General features: G+C 38.7%; 2 protein-coding genes across 2 annotated transcripts; one reads left to right on the top strand and one right to left on the bottom strand.

The window, feature by feature from the left end:
* Positions 1-455: 455 nt before the first annotated feature.
* Positions 456-16,037, top strand: slc22a31 (solute carrier family 22 member 31). Its single transcript, XM_062423514.1, has 9 exons — positions 456-845; positions 4,884-4,987; positions 5,074-5,228; positions 8,826-8,994; positions 9,827-9,972; positions 11,960-12,068; positions 12,323-12,537; positions 13,188-13,299; positions 13,931-16,037. The coding sequence occupies exons 1-9, from the start codon at positions 456-458 to the stop codon at positions 14,373-14,375; spliced, it is 1,845 nt and encodes a 614-aa protein (XP_062279498.1). The 3' UTR covers positions 14,376-16,037.
* Positions 16,038-16,102: 65 nt separating this feature from the next.
* Positions 16,103-25,118, bottom strand: dpep1 (dipeptidase 1). Its single transcript, XM_062423527.1, has 10 exons — positions 24,790-25,118; positions 24,519-24,645; positions 21,927-22,059; positions 21,688-21,838; positions 20,893-20,962; positions 19,814-19,990; positions 19,208-19,292; positions 19,010-19,085; positions 18,177-18,312; positions 16,103-16,912 (listed from the first exon to the last, which is right to left on the bottom strand). Exons 1-10 carry the CDS (start codon positions 24,915-24,917, stop codon positions 16,715-16,717), a joined length of 1,281 nt encoding a protein of 426 aa, XP_062279511.1. The 5' UTR covers positions 24,918-25,118; the 3' UTR covers positions 16,103-16,714.
* Positions 25,119-25,169: the final 51 nt, after the last annotated feature.

The raw sequence follows: 25,169 nt of genomic DNA, 5'->3' as shown, positions 1-25,169 counted from the left end.
TGCTTTCTTAAATGTCTCTCTTGGAAAATAGATTTTAATCTGATTGAAACTGTTAGATAAAGGATACATACTGTGTATACTGTGCTCCATCACAAGTGTCACCACTCACCATATTGAGTTCACCTATTTAAAGATCGAGTCACTAAAAGGCCGTAGCTGCATCTCACCAGCAGTCTGCTCTCTGTGCTATTGTTGGTAACAAAAATGTGACTCGGGGGCTATCCAGAAATGATTCAAAGCAGCGGCCAAACAGGTGTGTCATAGGTAGTTCCCAAAACCCCTTGTGGAGTCTGATCCACACAGCCCCCGCCCTCTTCCTCCTCCTCCTCCTCCTCCTCTTCCTCCTCCCTGTGTGTTTTACCTGCTGCCGAGGCACACGGCTGAGTGTGCGCACTCACTGCGCAATGGCCAGCCACGGCGGCGATCCATCTGTTTCAGCAAACACTCCACTTCAAATGGATTATGAGGCGAAGGTTTTCCCCCACACTGGCGGCTATGGACGCTACAACCGAATCGTGGTCTTCTTCAGCTGGTTCCCCAACTTTGCGGTCATGCTGAATCTGTTTAGCGACGTTTTTTACACTCTTATCCCGGACTCGTACCACTGTAAACCCGACCCGCAGCTTCTGCCCTCAGCCTTCCTCCTCAGCAACTTCTCCAGGCAGGGATACCTCAACCTCACCATCCCCTGGGTGAACGGCACCGGCCGGAGCCACTGTGAACTTTTTAAGTATCCAGCCAACACCTCGGAGTTTTCCGAAAATGTGCCCAGGGAGAGGGTGTCCTGCACTAAAGGGTGGGAGTACACCCAAATAGCGGGGCTCCACAGCAACTTTGTAACTGAGGTAAGAGTTTGTTTAGTCCTCAAGTCATCATTTAGGTCTCTTTGTGTGTTGGGACCTTTTTTTAAAGAAGTTAGAAAAGATGTTGAGTCAGATTACGCAACTTTTTGGGCCGAAACACACTTAAAAATAAATAAAATTACAGCTTTTCTGATCGAATTACAGTGCAAATATTGGTTGTACCCATTTCTGTTTCACCTGACCTCCACAGTTAGGTCAGTAACATATTTTTCAGACAAGACACTGAAAACATTTAACATTTTAAATAATTTCTTTGATCACGTTGATAATTAGCTAATTATATTTTTGGGCCTTGCACTGTTATTATGCTGCTGAACTGGAATTGATCCAGATTCCACAATGTAAAGGCAGTTTATCTCTGCTGGAAGCTCTGTGTGGATCTGAAGACAGACGAAGGTTCAGTCAATATTTGCTCAGCTTGAGCAGTTAAAACTTTGTAGTTGCCCTTTTTCATTCTTACTTATCTGCTGTCTGGTTTATATCTGCATCAGTTTCCCTCTGAGAAAGATTGAGTGAAGAAGAAAAGTGTTGTTTTTTGTGAGAAATGTTCAAGCTCCATGTGGATCCTCTTAGATTGTCTTTTATTACAACAACCAGACAATAAGATTTACTTTGGGTGAGACAGCGTCTTGTTGTGCAACATGTGTAAACAAGCAATATAAGCTTGTTTATCCTCTCCCCTGCCTGTTTCATTGGACTTGTGTCACTCAAGGATCCATCCCAGTCTGCAAACATTGATAAGACTCCTAACGGAAATATTTCTCAATGTGACCCAGTGCAAACATCTTATACATGCACGCTGTTACATGTTAAAGCAACACTAGTATTTGATGCAGTATGTAAACCATATTAGTGAGTGTTATGACCTGCAGAGGGAAAGTGGAGCTGACAAGCATCAGGACAGAGTCATTATGGCTAATTACGCCTCAGCTCTTCCTTTAGATTGCTGTCTGTGTATCATGGATACTGGCAGCAGGGAACTGTTTCTCCATTTCTCCATGACCAACTGTGACGCTAGGAAGTCTGAGGCCTCCGTGTTCCTTTCTGAGACCCTCGTTCACCGAAGCAGCTTCCGCTGCCCCGACGTCAACATGGGACAAAGGAAAAGTTCAATAAAGGAAAGAAGGAATACGTATTTAATAATGTTCTAAATAAAGGTAGTGTGGACAAAATATCACAAACACCATAAAGTATATTAGTTCTGCACGATCAGGTGGTCATTATGTTTTGGTTGAGACAGTCAGAGATTCATATGTATTCAAGCCATTTCTGAGACCATTGTTTATATCACTGTCACCACTTACATACTTTTTGCATTGTTTGTGACTCATAAACCAGCAATTCAGACAACTATTTGGCTTCCCTGTGATCAGGGCTGCATTAACCACCGCATTGGACCCCCTCCCACCCCAAAGGGCCCTCTAAAGGCCCTTCATTGTAGGGCAATTGGCTTGTGTTCATTATGTTGTTTTGAACTTTGTTTGTGCATTTATTACAGATATGACATGACAGACATGCCACAAAGGTCCTCAGTTGGACTCAATCCAAGCTCCCAAAATGTATTTTTCAAAACTTTCATTATTAAGCTAAAGCTACATGTGATTAAAGCTGCAGTTATTTGTCAATGAATCAATTTTGATATTCAAGTAATCAATCGCTTAAGCAACTTTTGGGCTGTGGGAACTTTAGATTAATTTTTTTTTTTACAATTTGCTGGCATTTTATGAATCACATGCATAATCAGTTAATCAAAAAATTAATTAGGTAGATTAAGTGGTAATAATTCTTAGTTGCAGCCCTGCAGTTGATGTTGTGTTAACATTGTGCATATTCCTTATTCAATTTGTTTATTCAAATAATCATACAGCAAATATGGGACATGTAATATTCTGATAAAGGAATAGTGTACATAATGCACAGGAGGAGGGAAGAATGGGGGTTAAGAGGAGTCCAGTTCCATGTTAATCCAGTTATGTGTGTAATTTGCATTATGTTTCCTTCAAAACTGCAAAAAAAAAATACTGAAGTAGATAGTATCCAGCTTCATGACACACTTGTATATCTGTGTAGTTTTGTTATTGTGATACAGTTACAGTTTAGAAGTCACCGCCTGAATTTCTGGAGATACGAACACTGTAAAATTAGTGTGTATAATATGACAAGGAGAAAGTCCCAGAAATCATGATGACATGCCAAACACGGGAGAGATACATTAGCAAAGAGGAAGTAACGGTCACAAGTCGACCCTCAACACCTAAAAGATATGTAATATTTTCTTTTTTCAACCTTTTTTTTTTTCTTCTTCTGAGGAAGTCGTGTGTTTGGTAAAAAAATTGCTGATAATTATCCACAATTTACTCATCCTTTATTCAATACTACCTTATTGAAGCACTTTGATCTGAAACTTTGCAGTCATGTGTATCTGTAAAACACAAAACCCCAACACTGTTATGAAATACTGTGACTACACACACAGAGAGAGCAGAGAAGAGGGGGGAGGGGAAGAAGGGGAGTAGAGAAAAGAGGAGAAGAATTTCCTCACAGGCAGTGGCTGGTATTAACTACGAGTATAGTCTACTGGCAAGCTCTACTTTGAGCACTGCTTTGTTTTAATGTAATAACACTGTCAGCAGACATCTAAATTCAATTAGGAACGACATGATCTACATTCCTGCTGGCTCACAGAAATCTCTGTGTTTGTGATGTGACTGCTACCCTGCTATTCTCATTGTGTTACGTAGTTGAACTACAATGAATGCAGCGTGTTTACGATCATTTGTTCACGTGCCTTTTTCTTTGATTATACTAATTATATTCAGGGTGGGTTTTGGGGGGTATACAATCTGTATATCTCTGTTTTTTTTAAAAATCTCTTTTGTTTAGTTATTTTTATCCCATTGAGGACAAAAATGTATCCTCCTCCTCGTCATTTATGCTGCTTCCCCCATAGACCATTTAAAATATATTAAATAGAAATAGGGTAGTTTTTTTTTTTTTTTTTAAAAGAAGAAAGTGCTGCAACATGAGAATGCAACATGAGAATAATCTACACTTAAAGTTTATCTGGTGCATACTTTATATACCTTAAATCATTATGTACTTTACTTACCATTTTCTGAAGCACATTACATGTTTTTGGATTGATTTCCTGTTTCCAGTTGATGTCAATCAACCTTCTGGCACTTGGTAAAATAGCTCATCCAATTGAAATATGATTGAACTAGTTTTGCTTTCAAAGACTCAGTGATATCAAATTTTGAGTGTCAGCTATCGGAAAGGAGTTCATTCTCAAATTAAGTGTGGACTCTCAGTCATTGGAGCTTCCCACCAACATGTTGAAGAACCATTTCCCTATTTTCAATGCTTTAATTCTATGCTCTCAACTGCATGACAGCAGCAAAAAGGTAACTTTGACACAAAACAAGGGCCACTACATATTCTCTTTGGTAAATCAGGTTTCAAAGTCCTGAAAATCAATTGATAACACAATACAATCCAATGAAACCAATGACTGACGTGTCATTCTGTCTAAAACGTTGCTGTATGCTTTATAAAACAATTTAAAGTATTGTGAATAATGCTGAGTTATAGTTAAAGAATAAAGATGGTGTATATGCTGTTCTTATTGTCAGCAAATTCCATGAAAAGACCAAAACCAACAATGAGCTGATCTCACTCACAATTTTTGTCTGTTTTACGAAGCCAGATTCCTCCTCTGAGCCATAGACTTTACTGTTGTCGAAAAACACACCAATGAGTGACATGTTCCTTCGTTGAACATGGGGACTGCAGTTTATTTTCTAGTTTACAACTGTACTCTCATTCTTTTGTGCTGCTGTTTTCACCCTGTAACTACAACATAACATCCTTTCCATTAAACCACAGTGCCCAGATGTTTTAGGAAATTACATAGCCTATTTTAAATATTAAACTAAACTTCTTCATCACATACTGCAACAGCTTTTACACATCAAATATGCTCAATAGCTGTCCTCAGTTTGTCTTTATCTTCCTCCTCAGTGGAACCTGGTTTGCAGCGACTACTGGAAAATCCCTTTGCAACACATCTGCTTCATGACAGGATGGATTCTGGGATACGTTTTACTCGGTTCCTTATGTGACTGGTAAGTAATAATTAGATTTCACTTTTGGGTGTTTTTGTGTAAGTGTGACTCAGAGTCAGTAGCAGTGGGATTTTGTGTGTTTTCAGGTTAGGTCGGCGGCGGGGTTTCCTCCTCTCCATCAGTCTGTCCAGCCTGTTAGGAGTGGCGGTGTGTTTGTCTAACAGTGCCGTGGTATTTCTCCTGCTGCGCCTCGCTCAAGGCACCATGCTTGCTGGGGTGTTTGTATCATCGTACATCACCAGTGAGTATCCATTTAAATGTTAATACTCTGCGGTTGAGCCTCATGCAGCCTTATTCAGTAATAAACTTCTCTGGGGGATTGAAAAAAGAGAACCTCAGCTTCTTCACATTCAGCAACTCACTTCTATGTTTATGTTAGAGAGCACTTTTGAATTCCTGCACCTTTAGTCATTTGATACACTGTGTTTATGCAAATGTCATGTTTTTTGTGAAGTCATATTTTTGTCAACTTGTTGCTTGGACTTTTACGTAGACAATCTAATTAAATATATAAAGTAGCAGAAAAGACATAACAGAAAAGCAAGGCAAGGCAATTTTATTTGTATAGCACATTTCAACATCAAGGCAATTCAAAGTGCTTTACATAAAACATAAAATGCATCAGGATACAATATAAAAGAAACACATGGCAAAATAAATAACATGTTAACACAATTAAAATTGTTGAAGTGGAAATTAAGCTAAAACAATAAGGCTGATAAAAACAGGAGAATAAAAAGTTACAGTGCAGATATTAACCCTAAAATTCGGATTATTCTGAAAGCAGAAAGGTGAATTCCAGAAGGATGGTGACACTTGAACATTACCGTACATCCAATTGTCCACAATCCAAGACATGCTGAGGTTTATTATTATGTTAACTTGTCATTAAGCAGAAAGTCCCTCAACTAATCATGTGTAACAGTGCTCTGATTTTCGATTTCTTACATTTATGGGTTTTTTGTATAATTTGCCCAAAGGTTGATATAGTAAAAAATGTTTTTCCTTGTATGAAATCTAATGTAAATGTTTTATGGTGTTGGTATAATACTGTATATTGTGGCCTTGTGGTTTAGGTGTATAGTAAAATGTTGTCACGTTGTTTGCATGCAGGAGGTTCCTGAGTTTGTATTGAAGCAGACTGCACAGCCTGTACTCAATTTAGTGTTTTATTGTGTTATCCATTCAAAACAAACACACAAAAAAAACATTCAGATTGTGAGATAAATACTGAATACAAATGCCCCGCACACATCTTTCTACCTATAGTAGCTAACTGGTGGAGTATCTTATCAGTCAAAGATAAGAAAAATCCCTTTTTGTCCTTACAGAAGCAAATTAGAAATGCTGCTTGTTATCTTATCATAGTGTTTCCTTCTTCTTTTTTTTAAAAAAATCTTTCTTGCAGGAAGCACAAGCAACTGTAATCAGACTTGACATTCTTATTCATGATGTTTGCGGGTCTGAGGACAGTCTGAAGTCTATTTAATGAATTATTGTTAAAGTTAACAGTATTTTAGTATGAACATTTTCTGGTGGCCTCAATTTACAGTCAAAGCCAGATATGATCTTTTAGAAGAACATCTCACATGCTCTGTAACTGAAGCATTTCATGTCAGCACGTTTATCATCACTTTTAATTAAACAGCAAATTGCGTAAGGAGAGGATGTAGGTCCACTGTAGATAAATTACACAATGTTCGGGACATTATCTCTAATCATTTCCCATCTCCTCCTCATGTGATGTCTTTTTTTCCCTGTCGTTGATAACAAAGAATAATTTAATGATTACCATCAGATCATATCCATGAATCAGAAAAAAACAGCTGTTATATAAGATACTAAAAACATGCAGTTGATGCACAGAACATGTGTTTTTGATGATTTTGTTTTTACTTCATTTGAAATTACGTAACTGTTCTTGCAATAATTCAACATTTTTTAAGGCCTTCTGGATAAATTTCTATTTTAAAAAAAAAATTGGGTTTTATTGGTTCGTAGAAAATAAAGATTTTGAAGATTCACCTTACAAAGGCAGTATGTACTGATAAACCTAAAAAAGGGCACATCAACAGCAACTATGACTACAGCAGATCCAGGTAGTTTCTCTCTGTTACTCAGTAGTTCTAAAATGAATAAAGTCATTTTAAGTAAAGTATTTATCTCTTAGAGGTCATACCAGAGGCTCAACCACACCAACCTGGAGTCAAAAATATATCCAAGTTCAGTGATTCCCAACCTTTTTGGCTTGTGACCCTTAAAATTGAAACCATGTCCACTCACGAAGCCTTGTTACAGGTTTAAAATTTGTGTTATGTTTTTAGAGGCCTGAACATGTGTAACCATTCAGATTATGTAAAAAAGTCAGAAACATTAACTTAATTTGGGTTGCGGCTTTTTTCTTATTCTGTATCATGTGAATCATTCATGACCCCACAGATTTATCTTGCAACCCATTAGGAAATAATCACCACACTTACGCAATATTAGATCAGTAATGTTACAAGAAACTGAACATTTTGTAACTGCACAGTGTGGTTAGACTGTAACTTAACAGTTGAATGCGTTCCTAGCACAAATTGTTTCGATAGCTTTAAAGAAAATATACCTGAATATACTGTAAATCTGACCAACAGAATGTAGAAGACTAATGATAGATTAGAGAAATTAGGTTGAAAACTATTTCAACATTTCACATTATTGCTTTACGTATGCAAGTGTATGACAGTGGATTTCTAGGTTGCCAAGATTTTAGCTGATGACAAACTGCAGCATGTTGTGCTGAGCTCTGACTGACAGCAGGCAGCTGGTGGGGGGTTTTATGGTTGGGGGTTTCTTTTCCTATCACTCAGCTGTCCTCCTTTAAGGGCTTTCGAGTGTGCAACCCCTTCTTCTGCATGAGTTGGTCTATGATGAGATGTCTCCAGCTGGTGGGGACACATAGTGTATCAAATACAGCATGTTCTCCCTCTAGAACTGTTCTAAACACAAGAGAAAAGGCATGGGAATGTAATTACGTGAGTGTTTGTAAGAACAGTACACATTCCTGTGTGGGAGGAGGTGGCATTAGGTACTGGAGTGGTCCCATCTGAAATACGCACACCCACTTTTTCAGTTTTTTTGACATGCATACGTACATACTCCCACATTCCTGTAAGGTCAAGGTTAGATTAAGTCCAGAGTTGTTTTTTAGGTTAGGCAGATGTTGGGTTGGGCAGGGGGCCTGAGAGAAATGTTTCTCAGTGATGTCCTGTCAGTGCAGCTCTACTGCAGAGATGGGAAAACAATAGCAGGACAGAACTGAAGGCAAGAAAGTAAGCAGGAAGTGAGCTCCTCATTTTCCTTCTCTCCCCCGCCCCTGACAGGGAGGAAGTGGAAAGAGGAGGTTAAAGTTCAGCCAAAACTCACACAGTCTGACAGACTGTGTGAGTTTTACAAGTTTACATGAATACCTGAGGTTAACAGAACTTAATCTTTTAGCAGTTTTATCTAGCTTCTTGAAGTCTGTATTTGCTCATTTCCCGATGGTATGCAGAAAACACACACACACACACACACACACACACACACACACACACACACACACACACACACACACACACACACACACACACACACACACACACACAAGCCATACACATGACGTATGTTGATATGGAATTGGAATCAACAGATAAACACATATTACACACTACTACAGCCAGTAGAAGTCATGGGGTTGAGGTTCATGTCCGGCCTGGCAATCAATTGGTTTTGGACAAATGTATTCGTTTTCCTTCCGCTATGTTTTGATGTTATCTGTTTTCCTTCCCTTTCTCTGTTCCCATCGCTCTCTCAGGGTTGGAGCTTTGTGACCCTCCCCATCGTCTCATGGTTGCTATGGTCAGCAGCTTCTTCACAGTGTTTGCAGAGCTGCTGTTGCCGGGCATCGCTGTTCTGTGCCGCGATTGGCCTGTTCTCCAGGCCGTTGCCACTTTACCTCTGCTCCTGCTGCTTTCTTATTGGTGGTGAGTCAGGGAGACAGTCATGTTTGGAGTGCGTAGGTGGGAACACCATGAGTGTATTTATTGTTTTTCTGTGATGCTCACTGTACCAGTCTCACATTGTGACATAATTTCACTTATAGGTAGTTTAGAGTTGATACTGGTTCAAGTTCACACCCCAAACAGCCACACGTGAATTCACAGGAACAAGTTTAAATAAATAAAATCCTACTTGGAAAATTCTTGTGAACACCATTCAAAGTTAGTTTAGATCAGTTAAGTTTTATTTATTCAGGAAATGGGGATCTCTTTTATGTGAGAGATCTGAAAAACATTACAAGACACACAATCATCAAGTATCATTGAAAATATCAGAAAGTAGAAGTTCTAAGTCACGTTAAGGATTAATTGAGTCTGGTTCAGTTTGTTTTCCAGTTCATTCTAGTAAGAAGGTGATTTGTACCAGAAACCAGCCATCTCCAGTTCAGAGTCGGTATGAGACACCTTCTGTTACTACTGTGATTAATAAAGCCTATTTATTGGATCTGAACTCAAGTAAAAATGTGAAATATCTCAACAACCTAGATAGCAAGGCCTCATAAATGAAAACACATGTCATGTCAGTGATGAAGTGATGTGATTCATTTGAAGAGTCTTTTCTACACCAGTAAAATAATGTTTTCTTTATTCTTCCAAATAAATCATACTGGTGTAAAAAGTTCCTTTTAAAACCTAATATACAAAAGAAACACAATTCAAGGGGTCTGTTCAACCTTTGAACCGGTGTGAATATGTTAAAAAGACTGTTTGAGCTTTGTATCTTTGTGAAGTATGACAACACAACTGTTTTCCTCAGCTGTGCGTCAGTGTTTCCTGAGTCTCCTCGCTGGCTGCTGGCCACAGCTCAGATCCCTCAGGTGAAGAGGAGCCTCCAGGAATTCTCAACCAGGAATGGTGTGTGTCTGCGGGATGAAATCTACCCTGGTGAAACCCTGCTGTCAGGTACAAACACTCACAAGCTTGTGTATGCACATAAAGACACAAACATGAGAAGTTAAATGTAACGTGTGTGTGTGTGTGTGTGTGTGTGTGTGTGTGTGTGTGTGTGTGTGTGTGCGCGCAATGTCCTATTCCTACCAAGAGTTTCCCAGGCAACCACACAGTGGTTGGCTCGCATTTGGAACAGTGATGCACAGAGGAACACCTAAACACTATTGATTTCCAAATGAATGGATATTTGGTGTTATTTTTGGCATTAAAAATATTTTGATGGCCTGGCATAACATCAAGCCTGTATGATTGTAGGGGAAATTCTCAGGCCTAAACAACAATCAAGTGATGGCAAGGACAGTTTGACTCCTAGGGACAGTGTGGAAGTCGTAAAAACCTTGAAAAAGCACCTCATCAAGGAGAAGCAAAGAAGAGCCTGGCTGAGGTTTGTAAAAGACAATAAGGATTGGACCGTAGAGGACTGGAGTGAATGGGTGCGTTTCAACAAGGCTAGAAGGTTATCCTCAAAGAAAACTTCCTTCCTTCCTTCGACAATGTTCACCAACTCTGAGTTGTTTTTTCCTGGAGCACAATGCCACATGCCACACAGCCAGGTCAATCAAGGTGTGGGTGGTGGACCACCAGATCAAGACCCTGCCATGACCAGCTCAGTCTCCAGACCTGAACCCAATTAAAGACCTCTGGAATGTGATTTAGAGGAAGATGGACTGTCTCAAGCCATCAAATAAATCTGAGCTGCTTGTACTTTTGTGCAATGTGAAAGACTGGAGAGCATGTCAAGATGCTGAAAATCTAAATTGTTGAAAGTCATTTTCACCAGTTGTCATTTTCTGCAGATAAATGCTCTAAATAACAATATTTTAATTGGAATTTGGGAGTGCAAATACCTATAAATAGTAAAAACCTGAGAAACTAATACTCCTGCAGTGGTCTTTTTTTCCTGGGCTGTATATACAGTATATACTAGGTCATTCTGAATTGTGAATACTTTTTTATTTTTTTACTACTTTTGATACTTTAAGTACAATGTGCTGCCAATACATTGCACTTTCACTTCAATAAGATTTTAAATGCAGGATTCTTACTTGTTATGAATGATTTTTTCATTGTCATATTGCTAGTGTTTCTTTACTTGCCCCACCACTGTTTTCTTCTCTCACAATGTCATAACTCAATCCATCTTGTATTTAGTGGTTTTATGTCATTTTATCTAAATAAATCTTACTAACCCAATGTTGATTGACCTTGCTATTATCAGAGCATTTTTCTTTGTTTATTTTCCCCAAACTTTCCCCCCATTATCTCCTCTGGAATGTTTCTATGCCTCTCAAACTCAGGGTGAACCATTGACCTACATTGTACCTGGAATAACCTCATAACTTGACTGGTATCTCAATTCATCACGTCATGTTTGGTACTTCATCAAATCTGTTGAGGAGATTATAACATTTCTGCTTGTCTGTCTTGAATGCAAAAATAATGTAACCAAACTGAAATGACATTAAGGCATGGTCGTTTTGCTGAATGCAGGTTTAAGAGCAATAAATCAGTTTCAATCAATTATTTATGTAAGTGCTGTAGAAAAAGGCCAGGTTGTTTGGCATGTATTGTGGTGTAAACTATTTTTTTTGTTAAGTTTTTACTTGCATGTTTTATTTAGATTTCAGCGTCCTGTAAAGTGCAGAACAATTTGAGTACATTTTCACATCTTTACATGTCTGTGATGAGGAAAATGTCAGTTATTAAAAGAAAAACACAGTTTATAAGTAAATTAAGAGTGGAAGTAGGATGAGATGAATGATGAGTTATTGTATTGAAAGGACCATCACATTAATTATAATATGCTCAATGGCATCAAATAGCAGGTTTTGTAAGAAATAGATTTAAACCTTGCCCTCAAAACTTGGAATTACACCTAGATGATAACCTTTGGATCTTTGGGAAAAGAATTGTCTTAATCCTCTTTTTCTGTTTATAGAGATCAGTTCAGCATACGGAGAAGACTGCCAGCCGAGGTATCATTCGGTTTTGGAGCTGCGTCGGACTCGTGTTATCTGGAAGAACTGCCTCATCCTCAGTTTCACTCTGTGAGTTTTTATTCTCTGTGAACTTAATGGTTCATGAAACAGACAGGCTGGGTCAATCAGTATAAAATCTGCCACTGATTTCCCCTCTTCATTTCTATTTGATAATAAAAATTAGAAGGCAAGCAGATTAGAAGCCTTAAGCCTTGAGACTGTTGATAATGATTCTCTGTGTGTAAAATAACTGAACACATACAGCAGCTTGTTTCTTGGGTTTCATAGATGTGTATTGTCCAACACTATCCTCTCCCCTCCAGGTTTATTGGAACAGGGGTCCAGTACTGTTTCACCAGAAACCTGCACAGTTATTCTACCAACTTCTACTTCAGCTACTTTCTCAGAGTGATAACCGGAGCGTTGGCCTGCATCTTCATCTGCCTGTCTGTCAATCGCTTTGGTCGGCGTGGTATGCTTCTGCTCTCTGCCATCATCACTGGACTGTCATCGCTGCTGCTGCTGGCCCTCACTCAGTGTAAATTACGCCTCCATCTTTCGTTTATAAGTATTTTACTTTTAGAATATTTCTGCTACAAAACGAATTGTATATCAAGTGTTGCCATTTCCTGTGTCTTTTAGGGATGATAAGCCTTTTTGCAAATGTTCATTTTCAGCACCTTGAAAATAGCCAATACACCTCTTAAAAAGGATCAAAACACTAAAAAAAATGTAATCGTGATTAGGGCTGCAACTTACGATTATTTTCAGAATTAATTAGTCTGTTGTTTCATTTCTCAATCGATCAATTAATCATTTTGTCTGTAAACCTCAGAAAACAGTAAAAAAAAAAAAAAAAAGTCACACTATACCAGAGCACAAAATAAGACATTTAAATGTCTTATGTTGTCCGATATACAGTCCAAAACCTTAAAATATTCAGTTACCTATAATGTAAGATCAAGAACCAGGGAGCAAAAATACAGAAAGACAGCATGGAAAAACAGGATGACAGGATTATAGATGGATTGATAACAAATTCACATGACAAATCTAAAAGTTTGGACCAAGCCAGTTTTGGGTCACATGCAAGAAATTATTGTCATTTCTGAGGTGAAAGATACTGCAGACACAGTTTTTGCACAGCAATTTAATAACTTAAGAACTGTTGTTCTTCCTGTGTGTCAGACCTGCGTGGAGGCCTGGTGTTGGTGCTTTCTGTTGTGGGTCTGCTGTCCTCTCAGGCTCTCGCTATGCTCAGTATGTTCTTCGCCTGTGAGGTGATGCCCACTGTAGTGCGGTAAGTTTCTATCTTCTGGACTGAAATGATCGACATACTACTTTTCTTAGTGTCCACATCTCATTAAAGACCAAAACTTTTATGTTTTTTGTTTTCATTCTAAATTGTTATGTTTTTTTTTGGGGGGGGGGATTTTTATTTCAGTGAGTCTTTTGCTCCTGAGTAAATAAAGGTTAAATAAAACCAACAATGAATTGATTCTAATTTAAAAGTATTGTCTGTGCCAGCCACAGCCTCATATAGCTAGTTCCAAATGTGTATTAATCTGAAGTTGAAAGTAGTCCCCATCAAATGCATTATTTACTTATTATTTACTGTTTAAGGAAATTATTCAGCCTTTTTTGTAATGTATTTTAAAAATGTTTAAAGATTTACAGTTATATTTTCAGTAGGAACCGCTAGGCCATTGTTGGTTTTGGGCTTTTAATAAGATTTGTTGACAATTAAAAATATCGTAGTTTTAATCTTTAACACACAAGGTATTAAGAATTGCGTGATCATTACATATTTATTTTTTTCCCCTGATGAATTTTGTCCCATTTCCTTGTGGTCCACTCTCTCTGTCTCTCTCTCTCTCTCTCTCTCTCTCTCTCCCTCTCCCTATCCCTCTTTCTCTCTCTCCCTCTCTCAGAGGTGGTTGCCTGGGCCTGGTGCTGGCAGCAGGGTGTGTTGGCATGGCCGCCTCCTCCCTGATGGAGCTCCAAAACAACGGCGGATACTTCCTACACCATGTCATCTTCGCCTCTTTCGCTGTGCTCTCTGTGCTAAGTATCATGCTCCTGCCTGAAAGTAAACGCAAGCCGCTCCCAGACTCACTGAAGGAGGGTGAGAGCCAGCGCCGGCCACCTCTCTTCCTGTCCCAGCCTGGCAGGGACAACCTGCCACTACTCTGCACCCGGCCCCCTTTGTCGGAGTACAACCCTGATAACTATTCCCGCTTGGTCTCTGCCACCAGGAGGATGTTGACTAAAGATACTTTGCCCTATAGGATTGCTGTGCCAACCCACACTGCTCTGCTGTCAGATAGTGAATCACAGGGACGAGAGAATGAGACACTAAGAGAAGTTATGTCTTAACTATAAGATCTTTCTCATCCTCCACTGTACAGACTTGGATTATACTTCCGTCTTATACCTCTGACAGACCGTTTACCATTATCCCTGAATGAATTATTGTCTGAGTCACTGGCTGGTCATAACTATGAACCAGCCTTGGCTTGGATGCAGTGCACTTTAGAGCAATGGCTCCGAGTCGATATGTCAGTGTCTGGGTGCTATATTTAACACTTGAAAGATGGTTTCAGATTATTTTTGTCATGTCTTTTCAAGTGTCAGAAAATGTGGCCTTCTGTTTTTGTTGCATTTTATTTGTCATCAAACCATACTGAGTGCCAGAAAAATCCACCTGAACTGTCTGTTCTGTCTGCTTGACTTTGACCTCACCCTTATTTTTAGTTGTGGTCAAACTGTTTATGTGTGTGGAGGCATTCAAACCAAATTGTCAGACACCAGTTTTCAACAGAGAGGCTTGCTCGACCATGCGACTGCTGTTGATCATGTGAGCAGCAGCACTTTGTCCATTTGTTAGTAACTCATGCACTTTTCATTAAGTCCGTCCACCACTGATTCACCAATGTCTCAGAGCTGAGAGGAGCCTAGGGAGCACTAGGACACACCCGGCCGTCGTTTCCCAAAAACATCTAAAGGCTAAGATGATTTTATTGTAGATCTACATTGAAGATAATCTCTGCTCTAAGATGCTTTGGGGAAACTGGGCCCAGTTCAAACTGCTGTTGTGGAGTCTTTTGATTCTTGTCGAGCACACAATAGGGCGCCAAATGAAGCACTGGTCACTGAAAACTATGAGGATATTCCTCTAATATTTTAACTGCCTTTTTGAACCACTAACAAGCCTATCAAATATTTCACACGTTTGGGTGTTGGGCGGTGACCTGTGTGAGAGATTAAAACCAGATACCAACCAGATGCCAATGAACAAGTTTATACACTCTATTAACCACTTTGTGAGGCTACTGTAACTTAAATAGGTGCTATTTTTAAATCACTGGAACACTGGAAGTAGTTAATGAATTTTCAAATGTACTCCTCTGTCTTGTGATTATGACGAATCGTTACCTCGGAGGAGATTCTTGAATAACAAGAAGTTATGTTAGTAGAACATGTCATAATGCCACTGTTTCAATGCCTCAGAATTGAATAGGACTAATCTTAATTGAAGGGCATATTCTCACAATGATTGCTTTAAAGCTCCATATATATGATATAACTCACATTTATTTTGAAACACTACAGTGAGTGCTTTTTGCCTCTCAATGTCTCTACATCTTGTTAAGCCAATGTAATTATTACACCACTGTTACTGAAAGGATTTTGTACTGTTCAAGGTTGTCTTTTGTGTTTGTGTGTGTATAATATGATATAAAAACACACCACTTGACTGGCCTCTGGGAGATGTCGTTGTGTAATACTTCACTGTATATTCACTGGCAGTCTGGATTGATCATTTTAACTTCAGTGGGAAAACACTGATGCTTTTGTATGAATTGAGGGTTTCCTTACCATTTAATTAAAAAAAAAAGTTAAATGGTTTATACATTTGCCTAACAAGGTAACTTAATACCAAATATAATACCAAATCCAGTCAAAGTTTCTTACCTCTGAAATTCCAATTGGTCTGTAAATTTAATTTAAAACATGAAAATCTCCTTTATTGGATGTTCAGAGCTGCAGTGATGTTGTATTTTTCAGGTGTTACCCTGTCAGAACACTAGATGGAGCTCTTCTCTTAAAGATATCACAGTAAACTGCATGGACATCCTGTGACACAAATGAGAGTATGATATAGAGGAATATTTTGCTATAGAGGAAAATTTGTTTTTGTGTACTTATTTTCAAATTATACTTGACTACACTGCAGTTATCACAATATCTCACAATATATGCCTGCAGCAGCCTCTTTCTGACAGTCTCATGGTGGACTTAAACAGCCAGATGAGTTGAAACTTTGACTCGGGTTTCAATAAATTCAGCTCAGTCTGATATGATAATTATTATGCTGTTTTCTTTATTTTAATCACTGTTGTATATACGAGCATTTACAGTGAGGTTAAACACCATTGTTTAAAATAGCTTATTTTCTCCTAAATTTCTGCCTTTTTCTTGTAAAACAAAGAAAAATCATACATTAACATTTCACATCATAATTTCCATGATTGGTAATCTATAACCCTAGTTAAAATTTAGACCTGCGAGTTGCTGTTTACAAACTGCAGCTAATGTGTGTTGTCAGCCCAGAGACAATAGAAGCTCCAACATTAAAGTGGAGTGAATTTCTTTTTTTTTTCAGATTTCATTTGTACTTGTGGAAAGCATAAAATCAGGAGTTGATAAGCAGCCTAGAAAGCTGTTGATGTTATAAGAGTGTGGAGAGCCAGTGTGAGCAGAAGGACCAGTGTGCTCAGTGAATGGACGGCACCAGCATCACTGGGATTTTCAGCGTTGGGGTAACCGTAGCTCGTCCTACAGGAGTTCTTCACCTCGTCATATGGAATAGGAACATCATCTGGCTTCGTGTTATTCAGACTGTCACGTACCTGACACACAAAGATAAAACTGTCAGACGCCAGACAGAAATCATTGTGACAGGAGTGTGTTCACGCACAGATTCCACCTGCTTCCACAGCACAAGCCCTCCGTTATATAAAAAGAATCCTTTTGATTTCAAGGACTCGGTTATAGAAGTAGATATATAGATCTTTCCTTTACAGCTTTACATAGTTTCTTAATATTTGATTTTTTTTCCTTCTCGTTTTCAACACATCAAACATATATAATACATATATTACATATATAATATGTAATATGAATATCAGAGCTCCAGGAATATAAGATGTAAGGAATATGTTGAGGCAACATTTTATTTAGATTTTGGTGAATCTGCAACATTGAAAGTCATGCTGCACTTGCTACTATTTGTTCCAACTTGCACTGTAATCAAGGACATTCAAATAACAATCACTGGATAACCTTTGATACTGAAGAAAACGTCTGATCATCATGATTACAGAGCAAGGTCTTAAATTACAGCGTGTGTGTACAGTGTGGTATCTGATAGGTGTGGACATTTATGAGATGGGTATAAATGCATAATGTAATAAAAACCACTATCACTGAAATGAGAAATAATGTGACGCTGATTGCTGGGGTATGGCGTTTTGATTGTTCAGTTTGACCAAAGATGAAATGATTTTTATGCAAATTTGATGCGTCAGTGAGTTTAAAGGTTTTTTTACAAAACCAGTATGGTCACAATTAGATCAGAAGTAATCTTAGCTTTTAGTCCATGATAAGGTGAACCCCAAAATTGATTAATTCTACCCTTTCCATAATGCAACTTGATAGCGTCTCTTTGTTGTGCTGCATTCATGTCATATCACAGTTATTGTAATTATCAGTTTCCCACAGAATAGAGTTCACTTCAACCTCCATGTAGTAATTACAATAGTGAAACTCGTTTTTGTTTGTTTTAAACCAAACAAATATTAGTGACTCTTTCAACTAAAATAAACATGTTATTAAGGACTAGACAAAGCTCCTTAAGTGCCCCTAAAAGCATTATAACTGTTTTAGTGCCTCCTGTAAGCGCATAGTGCTACATAGATATGCAAACAGAGAGGCTGGATGTTTTGCACACACACACACACACACACACACACACACACACACACACACACACACACACACACACACACACACACACACACACACACACACACACACACACACACACACACACACACACACACACACACACACAGGACTCAAGGTTATCTGTGTCTGTGTGTGTTCACCTCTCACCTTCTCAGTCTCTTGCAGTACACGGAGCAAGTTGTCTCCTAGAGCATCTTTGACCTCCTCATCAGTCCACCCTCTCCTCAACAGTTCAGCAACCAGTTTGGGCACCTTGGACACATCCTCCAGACCTTCTGGTAATCTAAGACGACAACATGCAGGAGAGACCATTTTACTTTCCTGCTGTTACACTTTCTCTCTTACTTTTTCACCCCAACTCTCCACTGTTGGGACTTTCCCAGCAGATCATGTTTAAGGCTCCTCATAAAGTATTTTTTATAATATTAAATAGTCATTTGATTGTCAATATTACTGTAAAGTTGGAGGAAAATATATTTAGTTATTTATAGAGTTTCACTCTCAAACATGTGTGTGTGTAATAAAAACCCTGAAGCTGTAAAGCTTAAAGTAATACTCAGCATTTGATAATCAAATCATTGTTTTATTATTGTTTCAAGGCAAACGTTTGCTGTTTGGATTTTATTCTTTTATGTGTCATATATGATAGTAAACTTCATATTGTAAGGTTATGGACTGTTGATCTGACAAAACAAAGATGTTTGAAGGCGTCACATTGCTCTCTCAGAAATTAGAACAGGAAAAACTTGAAAACACTTCATGGACAAATAATCATTAGTTTCAGCCCTAACAACCCCACTACAGTCATCACATTTTATTCAAATGTTGCTAAAAAAATCTTAATGGTACATGGAAATATGTGGCAGAAAAATACAAGGAGGGACAAAGACACAAGACCAAAACCTAATTTCACATAGTAAAAAACATATTGAGAAAATATGTTTTAGGACCTTTAAGTCTCTGACATGTTTTCCACATACCTTGTAACCCCATCATAGTCTCCACCAAAACCGATGATTCCTGCCCCGGCCACTTTCTTTATATGGTCAAAGTGGTCTAGAGTAAAAACAGGAAACATGAAGATAAAGTTGATGGACATAAGGGGAAGAAAGAATGCTAATAAATGCTAATATTTAACCAGGTTTACAGTAGTGTTCATGGTCAGAACATGAATTTACCAGCGACATCTGAGAGTTTAGCAGTCTTGCTGCAGGTCACGTAGTCATTGTAGAAGTTGATCATAACAATGCCTCCAGTTGCATTCTAAAGAGACAGACAGGACAGACGTGACTTACTCAACTTGAAACACTGATCTACAGAATGTAACATGGAGCATGACATGAACTGGTCTAGGAGTGCCTGTGACCTGTTACACCTGAGCAACTTTTTATCTGTTTGCTATTTTACAGCGACTGCCAACAACTGGCTTCTTGTTTACAGTTTTATTGCCTGTAACTGGAAACACTTTCAGTGCTGATTTGCAAACACGTTTAACCCTTTGGTGCTGTAAAGACCAATTATGGGTGGGCTATCTGAGATAACAAACAGCGAAGGCAGAAAGTTTTTCACTACTTTAGTTGGCAGGCCAGTTTACTGCAGTCAATCTATCATCTGTTGATGCTTTCTTCTTTTTCATTTTCAAATCACATCCAATATACCTCTTTCATTTAAACAACACATCAGGCTTCACTCAGCATTGTTGTTTCCTTGCTTTTTCTTTCCACTTTTCCACTACCTGGGCACTCGGCCCTGGATCCCTACACAGCACACCCACACTCACTCACCACTCTCCTGAGAACATCATCGGGAACATTCCTCTTGTTTGGACAGACACTGTAGGCGGAGGAGTGGCTGAAGATGATTGGAGCTTTAGAAATGTCCAGAACCTGGTTCATCACTGCTACAGTTACATGAGCCAGGTCGATCAGCATCCCCAGACGGTTCATTTCCACAATAAGTTGCTGTAGGTGCAGAAAGTTAGTTGCACTGATTGTTGTCATGATTAATCTTTTTTTTTTTTAATGCCAAATACAAAAGTTATATAAGATTTCCTTAAAGCTTTGTGTCTTTAATTTCTACTGTCATTACCAACAGTTTATACCATTTATGTTATAAATGCAAATGAAAGGAATAGATTTGTGTGCCAGACTCAGATGTACTATCTTATCATCACATTTGAGATGTTGGTATTGAAGAATGGGAACGGCTTTGTCATTTATGTCAGTTAAATTAAGTTTAAGCATTTTGTTTTTTATTGCTTTTTGTCTAATAATTATAGAAGGAGAACTAAAAACTACTTATTTCTATGGTAGAGGTTGCAGTTGTTATTAAAATACTTGTTTTGTTTTGTGTGAGATTTTGGAAAACATTTTTTTGCTTTTATGCTTCGTTCGTTTGAGGAAAATGAATTTTCCTCATACTAAACAGTATGTGGTTTGATGAAGCAATAATTAATTTCCCCTGAAACATGAACTTCAATTCTAAAAGTTGTTACTTAAACTATATGTTGTTTTATTGTGTGATTATTATGTGTACTGTGATCTATGTGGGATTAACCATTTTTAGTGTTATGTCATGAAAACACAAAAATCATTCATTTATTCATTCATATGATTTTCATTATGTTGTTCGGGAAAAGGTCACATTTTATTGGTGACAATAAAGACATTTTCATCTTAACACATTTTGGAAATAGACTTGGCCAACACCTGTAATAAACAACACTTTGTGAAGTTGAATAAAATGTCCTCTTCCATGAACATTGGAACGTCATAATAGCATATACATATAAACTTTAAGACACTAATCTAAAATGTTGTAAGGTTTTACAGTACAATGTGCCCATCCCTGCTTGTAGACTGACCTTGCCAAATGGGGACAGACCGTTGTGTTCAGATGGCTCTGATCCAGTGTCGACAAGCCAGTTATCTGCCCTGAAAACACAAGTCATTGATACCATGTGAAATCCAAACCAAGGAGGAAACCAGAAAATTACATTTTAGTGTCTTTTTGAGTTTATATTCCATTAAATGTGAAAGGTCACATACTATGAAAAGGGAAATTATTACAAATATATTTTACATATTTTGCACTCAAATGGACTAAAGAAACAATCATTAGGATTAAACGCATGTTCTGATGTTTCAGTGAGAAGTTTTTCAGTTCTCTAAGTGTAGAACACAAGGTTTCTTACTTCAGCAACATACAGTTACAATAAATCCAGCCAGTAATTGTCCTCATTGCTGTGGTAACTGACTCTGTGCTTCAGCAGTTTTAGTTACAAACTGACTCTTCCAGAAAACCTGATACTTCTTTGTGGAAAGCTCAACATGCTGGAATCCCCCCTAACTCTCCACAGCACAAATTTAACTGGCCATAAGGGCCAGTGCTTAAACCCATAAAAGAAAGGGCTGGACCATACAGAGGACTGAGGTAATGAATAGATTAAATAAAGCTTTTATTCATCGTTTTCTGTCTCCAGCTATAGCTCTCCCATTAGTTTCTACTCTATGCTTCTATTCTGAAGCTATAACATATAAGAAAATTTAAAATACTTGTATTCATTCTCACACTGTTAAAAAGCATTTGTGGGGCTTGTAAGATCCCATTTTTCACTGTGTGTGAGGTGGCATAAATCTTCTGTGTTTCCAGCTCTTACCAGGGTGTGTTGCAGGAATGTGTAAGTGTAAGGTAGCGGACCCCCAGATGGTACATGGTGCGAAGGGTGCCCAGGCTGCTGTCAATGGAATGACCCCCCTCCACCCCGATCAGACTGGCTGTCTTGTTAAGTTTGAAGGCATCTCTGATGTCTGTGCAACACAGAGATATGAGAGATGCAGCTGAAACACCGTACATTTTGATCGACTTTGAGAATACTAATACAACTAAAAATCTCACCTTGGGTACTGGTGGCAAACATGAACGTCTCTGGATAACTTTGACACATCCTGTGGATGACGTCAATCTGCTCCAGTGTTTGTCTGACAGCATCTTTATACTGAGTGTCACAGGGAACATAGGCTGACCAAAACTGAAAGAGGAACAAAGTTATTGTTAAAGCGATTTGCACCATATATGGGCCTGATTTGCTGAAGGTTTGCGTGTGTACAAACATGTGCAAACTTGGCATCACCCGCAAAAAATGTGTTAGCTGATCTACTAACGAGGCACACTGAGGCTTGCGTCTTTCAAATGTGCAAGATAATACGCACTGTCCATTTAGTAAGTTTGCCATAATGAATATGCGTTTTAACCCCAGTGTGCAAAATACAGGGAGGAGAAAATTCAGATATGTTAATTTAGCACAGGCATTGTGATTTAACAAACCCGAGAAAACAGTGTCATCTGCATACAAATGAAACTTTGCTAACTGTTTTTTGTTTATTAACATGGAGGAGAAACAAGTACTAAACCTTGTGATACAGCTTTTTTGTGATCCTTTTCTATACAGAGCAATACAGAAGATAGTACATAATAAATACAATACAAAAATATATTAAATACAGAATGAATACCTACTCAATGCCAGATAGCAGCTCTAATAGATAAAACAAAAAAAGGAAACACACACACACACACACACACACACACACACACACAGTACAAAAACGCAGTTTCTCAACAGCACCAGCTTTATCTGGCTTTCACCTGCTTCCATTTAAAAACATAATAGACCCAGGGATAAATGAATTTTGGAATTTGTTTTTTCTGCAACAAGGGACTCTGAGCCTCCTCCAAGAGAGTAGCAGGTTGAACTCATTATACAGGACATAATCTCTACAGGATATGTCCTTTGATTTTCCTGTTTACAGTACATTGTGTTTTGTTATGTACAGTTGTGACCAAAATTATTAGCCCCCCAGGAATTATGGAACATTTTCCTAAAATTCTTCCCAATGTTTGCAGCATTGATGAAATTCGATATAATCAAACATTCACCAGTGCTTTTTAGTAGCTTTTGGTACATTTTCGAATATAAAATAACATTTTAGGCTAGATTTATATCAAATATAGAGAAAAATGGGGATGTCAAAAATATTAGCCCCCATGATGGGGTGGTCAATAATATTTCCCCCAATGTGAATTATTGCCTTCAAAAACACACCTAATTAACCAATCAGCTTTCAAACCACACCTGTGCAGTCAATTGGCTTCCTAACAACACCTGAACATTAAATCAGCATAAAAGGACTCCAAGGAACAGGGCACTTGAACACATTATTGAGAGGGACTACTTTTACTCACCATGCCAAAGACAAAGGAAATCAGTCTTGAGCTCAGAAAGAAGATAGTGGAGGCTCATGATAAGGGGGAAGGCTATACTGCCATTTCCAAGCGTTTCACAGTGTCTAGAACCACTATACGTTGCATCATTGCCAAGTACAAGGAGACAAATTCTATAAGAAACAAACCTGGGCGTGGTCGTAAGCTCAAGATTTCAAGAACTTTAGAGAGGAAAATTGTCAGAGATGTCAGCAAGAATCTCCAGACATCTGCCAAGATGATTGTTGCTGACCTGGCCTCTTCTGGAGTTGATGTTTCAAGGAGCACAGTTGTGAGGGCTCTCCATCGTGGTGGGCTTCAGGGCCATTGTCCAAGAAGAACCCCTTTACTCAAAGAGCGGCACATCAAAGCCAGACTGAGGTTTGCCCGTGAACATTTGAAAGGTAAAGATGAGTTTTGGAAGTCTGTGCTTTAGCCTGATAAGACTAAACTGGAATTGTTTGGGCACATGGATCTTGTTTATGTTTGGCGAAGAAAGGGAGAGGCCTTGAACCCTAAGAACACAGTTCCCACAGTTAAACATGGCGGTGGGAGCATCATGCTGTGGGGCTGTTTTGCAGCCTCAGGCACAGGGAGCCTTGTTCGGGTGCATGGCATCATGAAAAAAGAAAATTATGTTGACATTTTGAGGGATAATATGCAGAAATCTGCTCGTAGTCTATCCTTAGGTCGTCGCTGGGTCTTCCAACAAGACAATGACCGAAAGCACACATCGGAATTGGTCCAACAGTTCCTGAAGGATACCAAAACCAAGGTCCTGGAGTGGCCCGCACAGAGCCCAGACCTCAATCCTATTGACAATCTGTGGCGGGTGCTCAAAGTGAATGTCCATGCTCGGAAACCACGCAATTTGGACCAGTTGGAACAATTTGCAATGGAAGAATGGGCCAAAATCCCTCAGGAGACCTGTGCCAACCTAGTAAAGAACTACTCTAAGAGGTTGTTGTCAGTTGTGGCTCAGAAAGGGTACACTATTGACTATTAATGGCCAGGGGGCTAATAATTTTGGATTTCTCATTTTTGCCCTTTTTTGTTTCAACTCATTGTATCAATAACATATCCTAATCAAACTTGTCAACTTTTGTCTTTGTAGTGTCTTTGTTTCCACAATAACAAACACGTGTTGTTAATGGACATTTCCATGGAGAAATCAAAAATTTTGACTATTTTCACAAGGGGGGCTAATAATTTTGGTCACAACTGTACCTGTGCTCCGAGCCGCCCTTCCTTTATCTTAGGGATGTTGGTGTGTGTTGTACTGAGTGTGTTAAGATCCACTTTGTTGAGCTGGTTGTTGAATTGCTTTCGAAGTTGCCAAGGCAGGTCGTTATGGCTGAAGGAGCAGAAAGCAAAGGTCCGTCCTCAAAACTTTAATCATGAACTCAGATTGGGCAAACATAAGGCAAAAAGCAGACCGTTTAAGTAAAATGATTATACAAAAGATGTTTCCACAGAGTGTGTACAGAGTGTCACTTACCCATCGATGAGTGGAGTCTCAGACATCAGCTTCACAGCTCTGGTCATGAGCGGGTCCTCAGCTGAGGTGATGACACAAGACGTGATCCAGAGTGTCACACACACAGCTGAGATAACCTTGGCCAGCATGTCTTAATCTTTCCCACACTGTTACACGTGCAACTCTTCTTTCTTTTTCTCTCCCTGTATGTTCTTCCCTATTGGCAAACAGCAGTTTAAGATTATACTGCTGGACTTTTGTTTAAACTCTGAGGAATTCTAGTTTAACTGCTGGGACTGGTTTCTGTCCGATTTGCTCGTCTTTTAGTTTTTAGTTTGTATTTCTGCAGATTCCTTTCAGAATCTCACTCCAGTTTCCTGCCTGTGTGTTAGATAATGCCT

This window comes from Scomber scombrus, chromosome 1 (genome assembly GCF_963691925.1).
Source record: "Scomber scombrus chromosome 1, fScoSco1.1, whole genome shotgun sequence".
NCBI lineage: Eukaryota > Metazoa > Chordata > Actinopteri > Scombriformes > Scombridae > Scomber > Scomber scombrus.
Note: the sequence above shows the minus strand (reverse complement) of the source record. Positions and strands in the feature narration are given on the sequence as shown.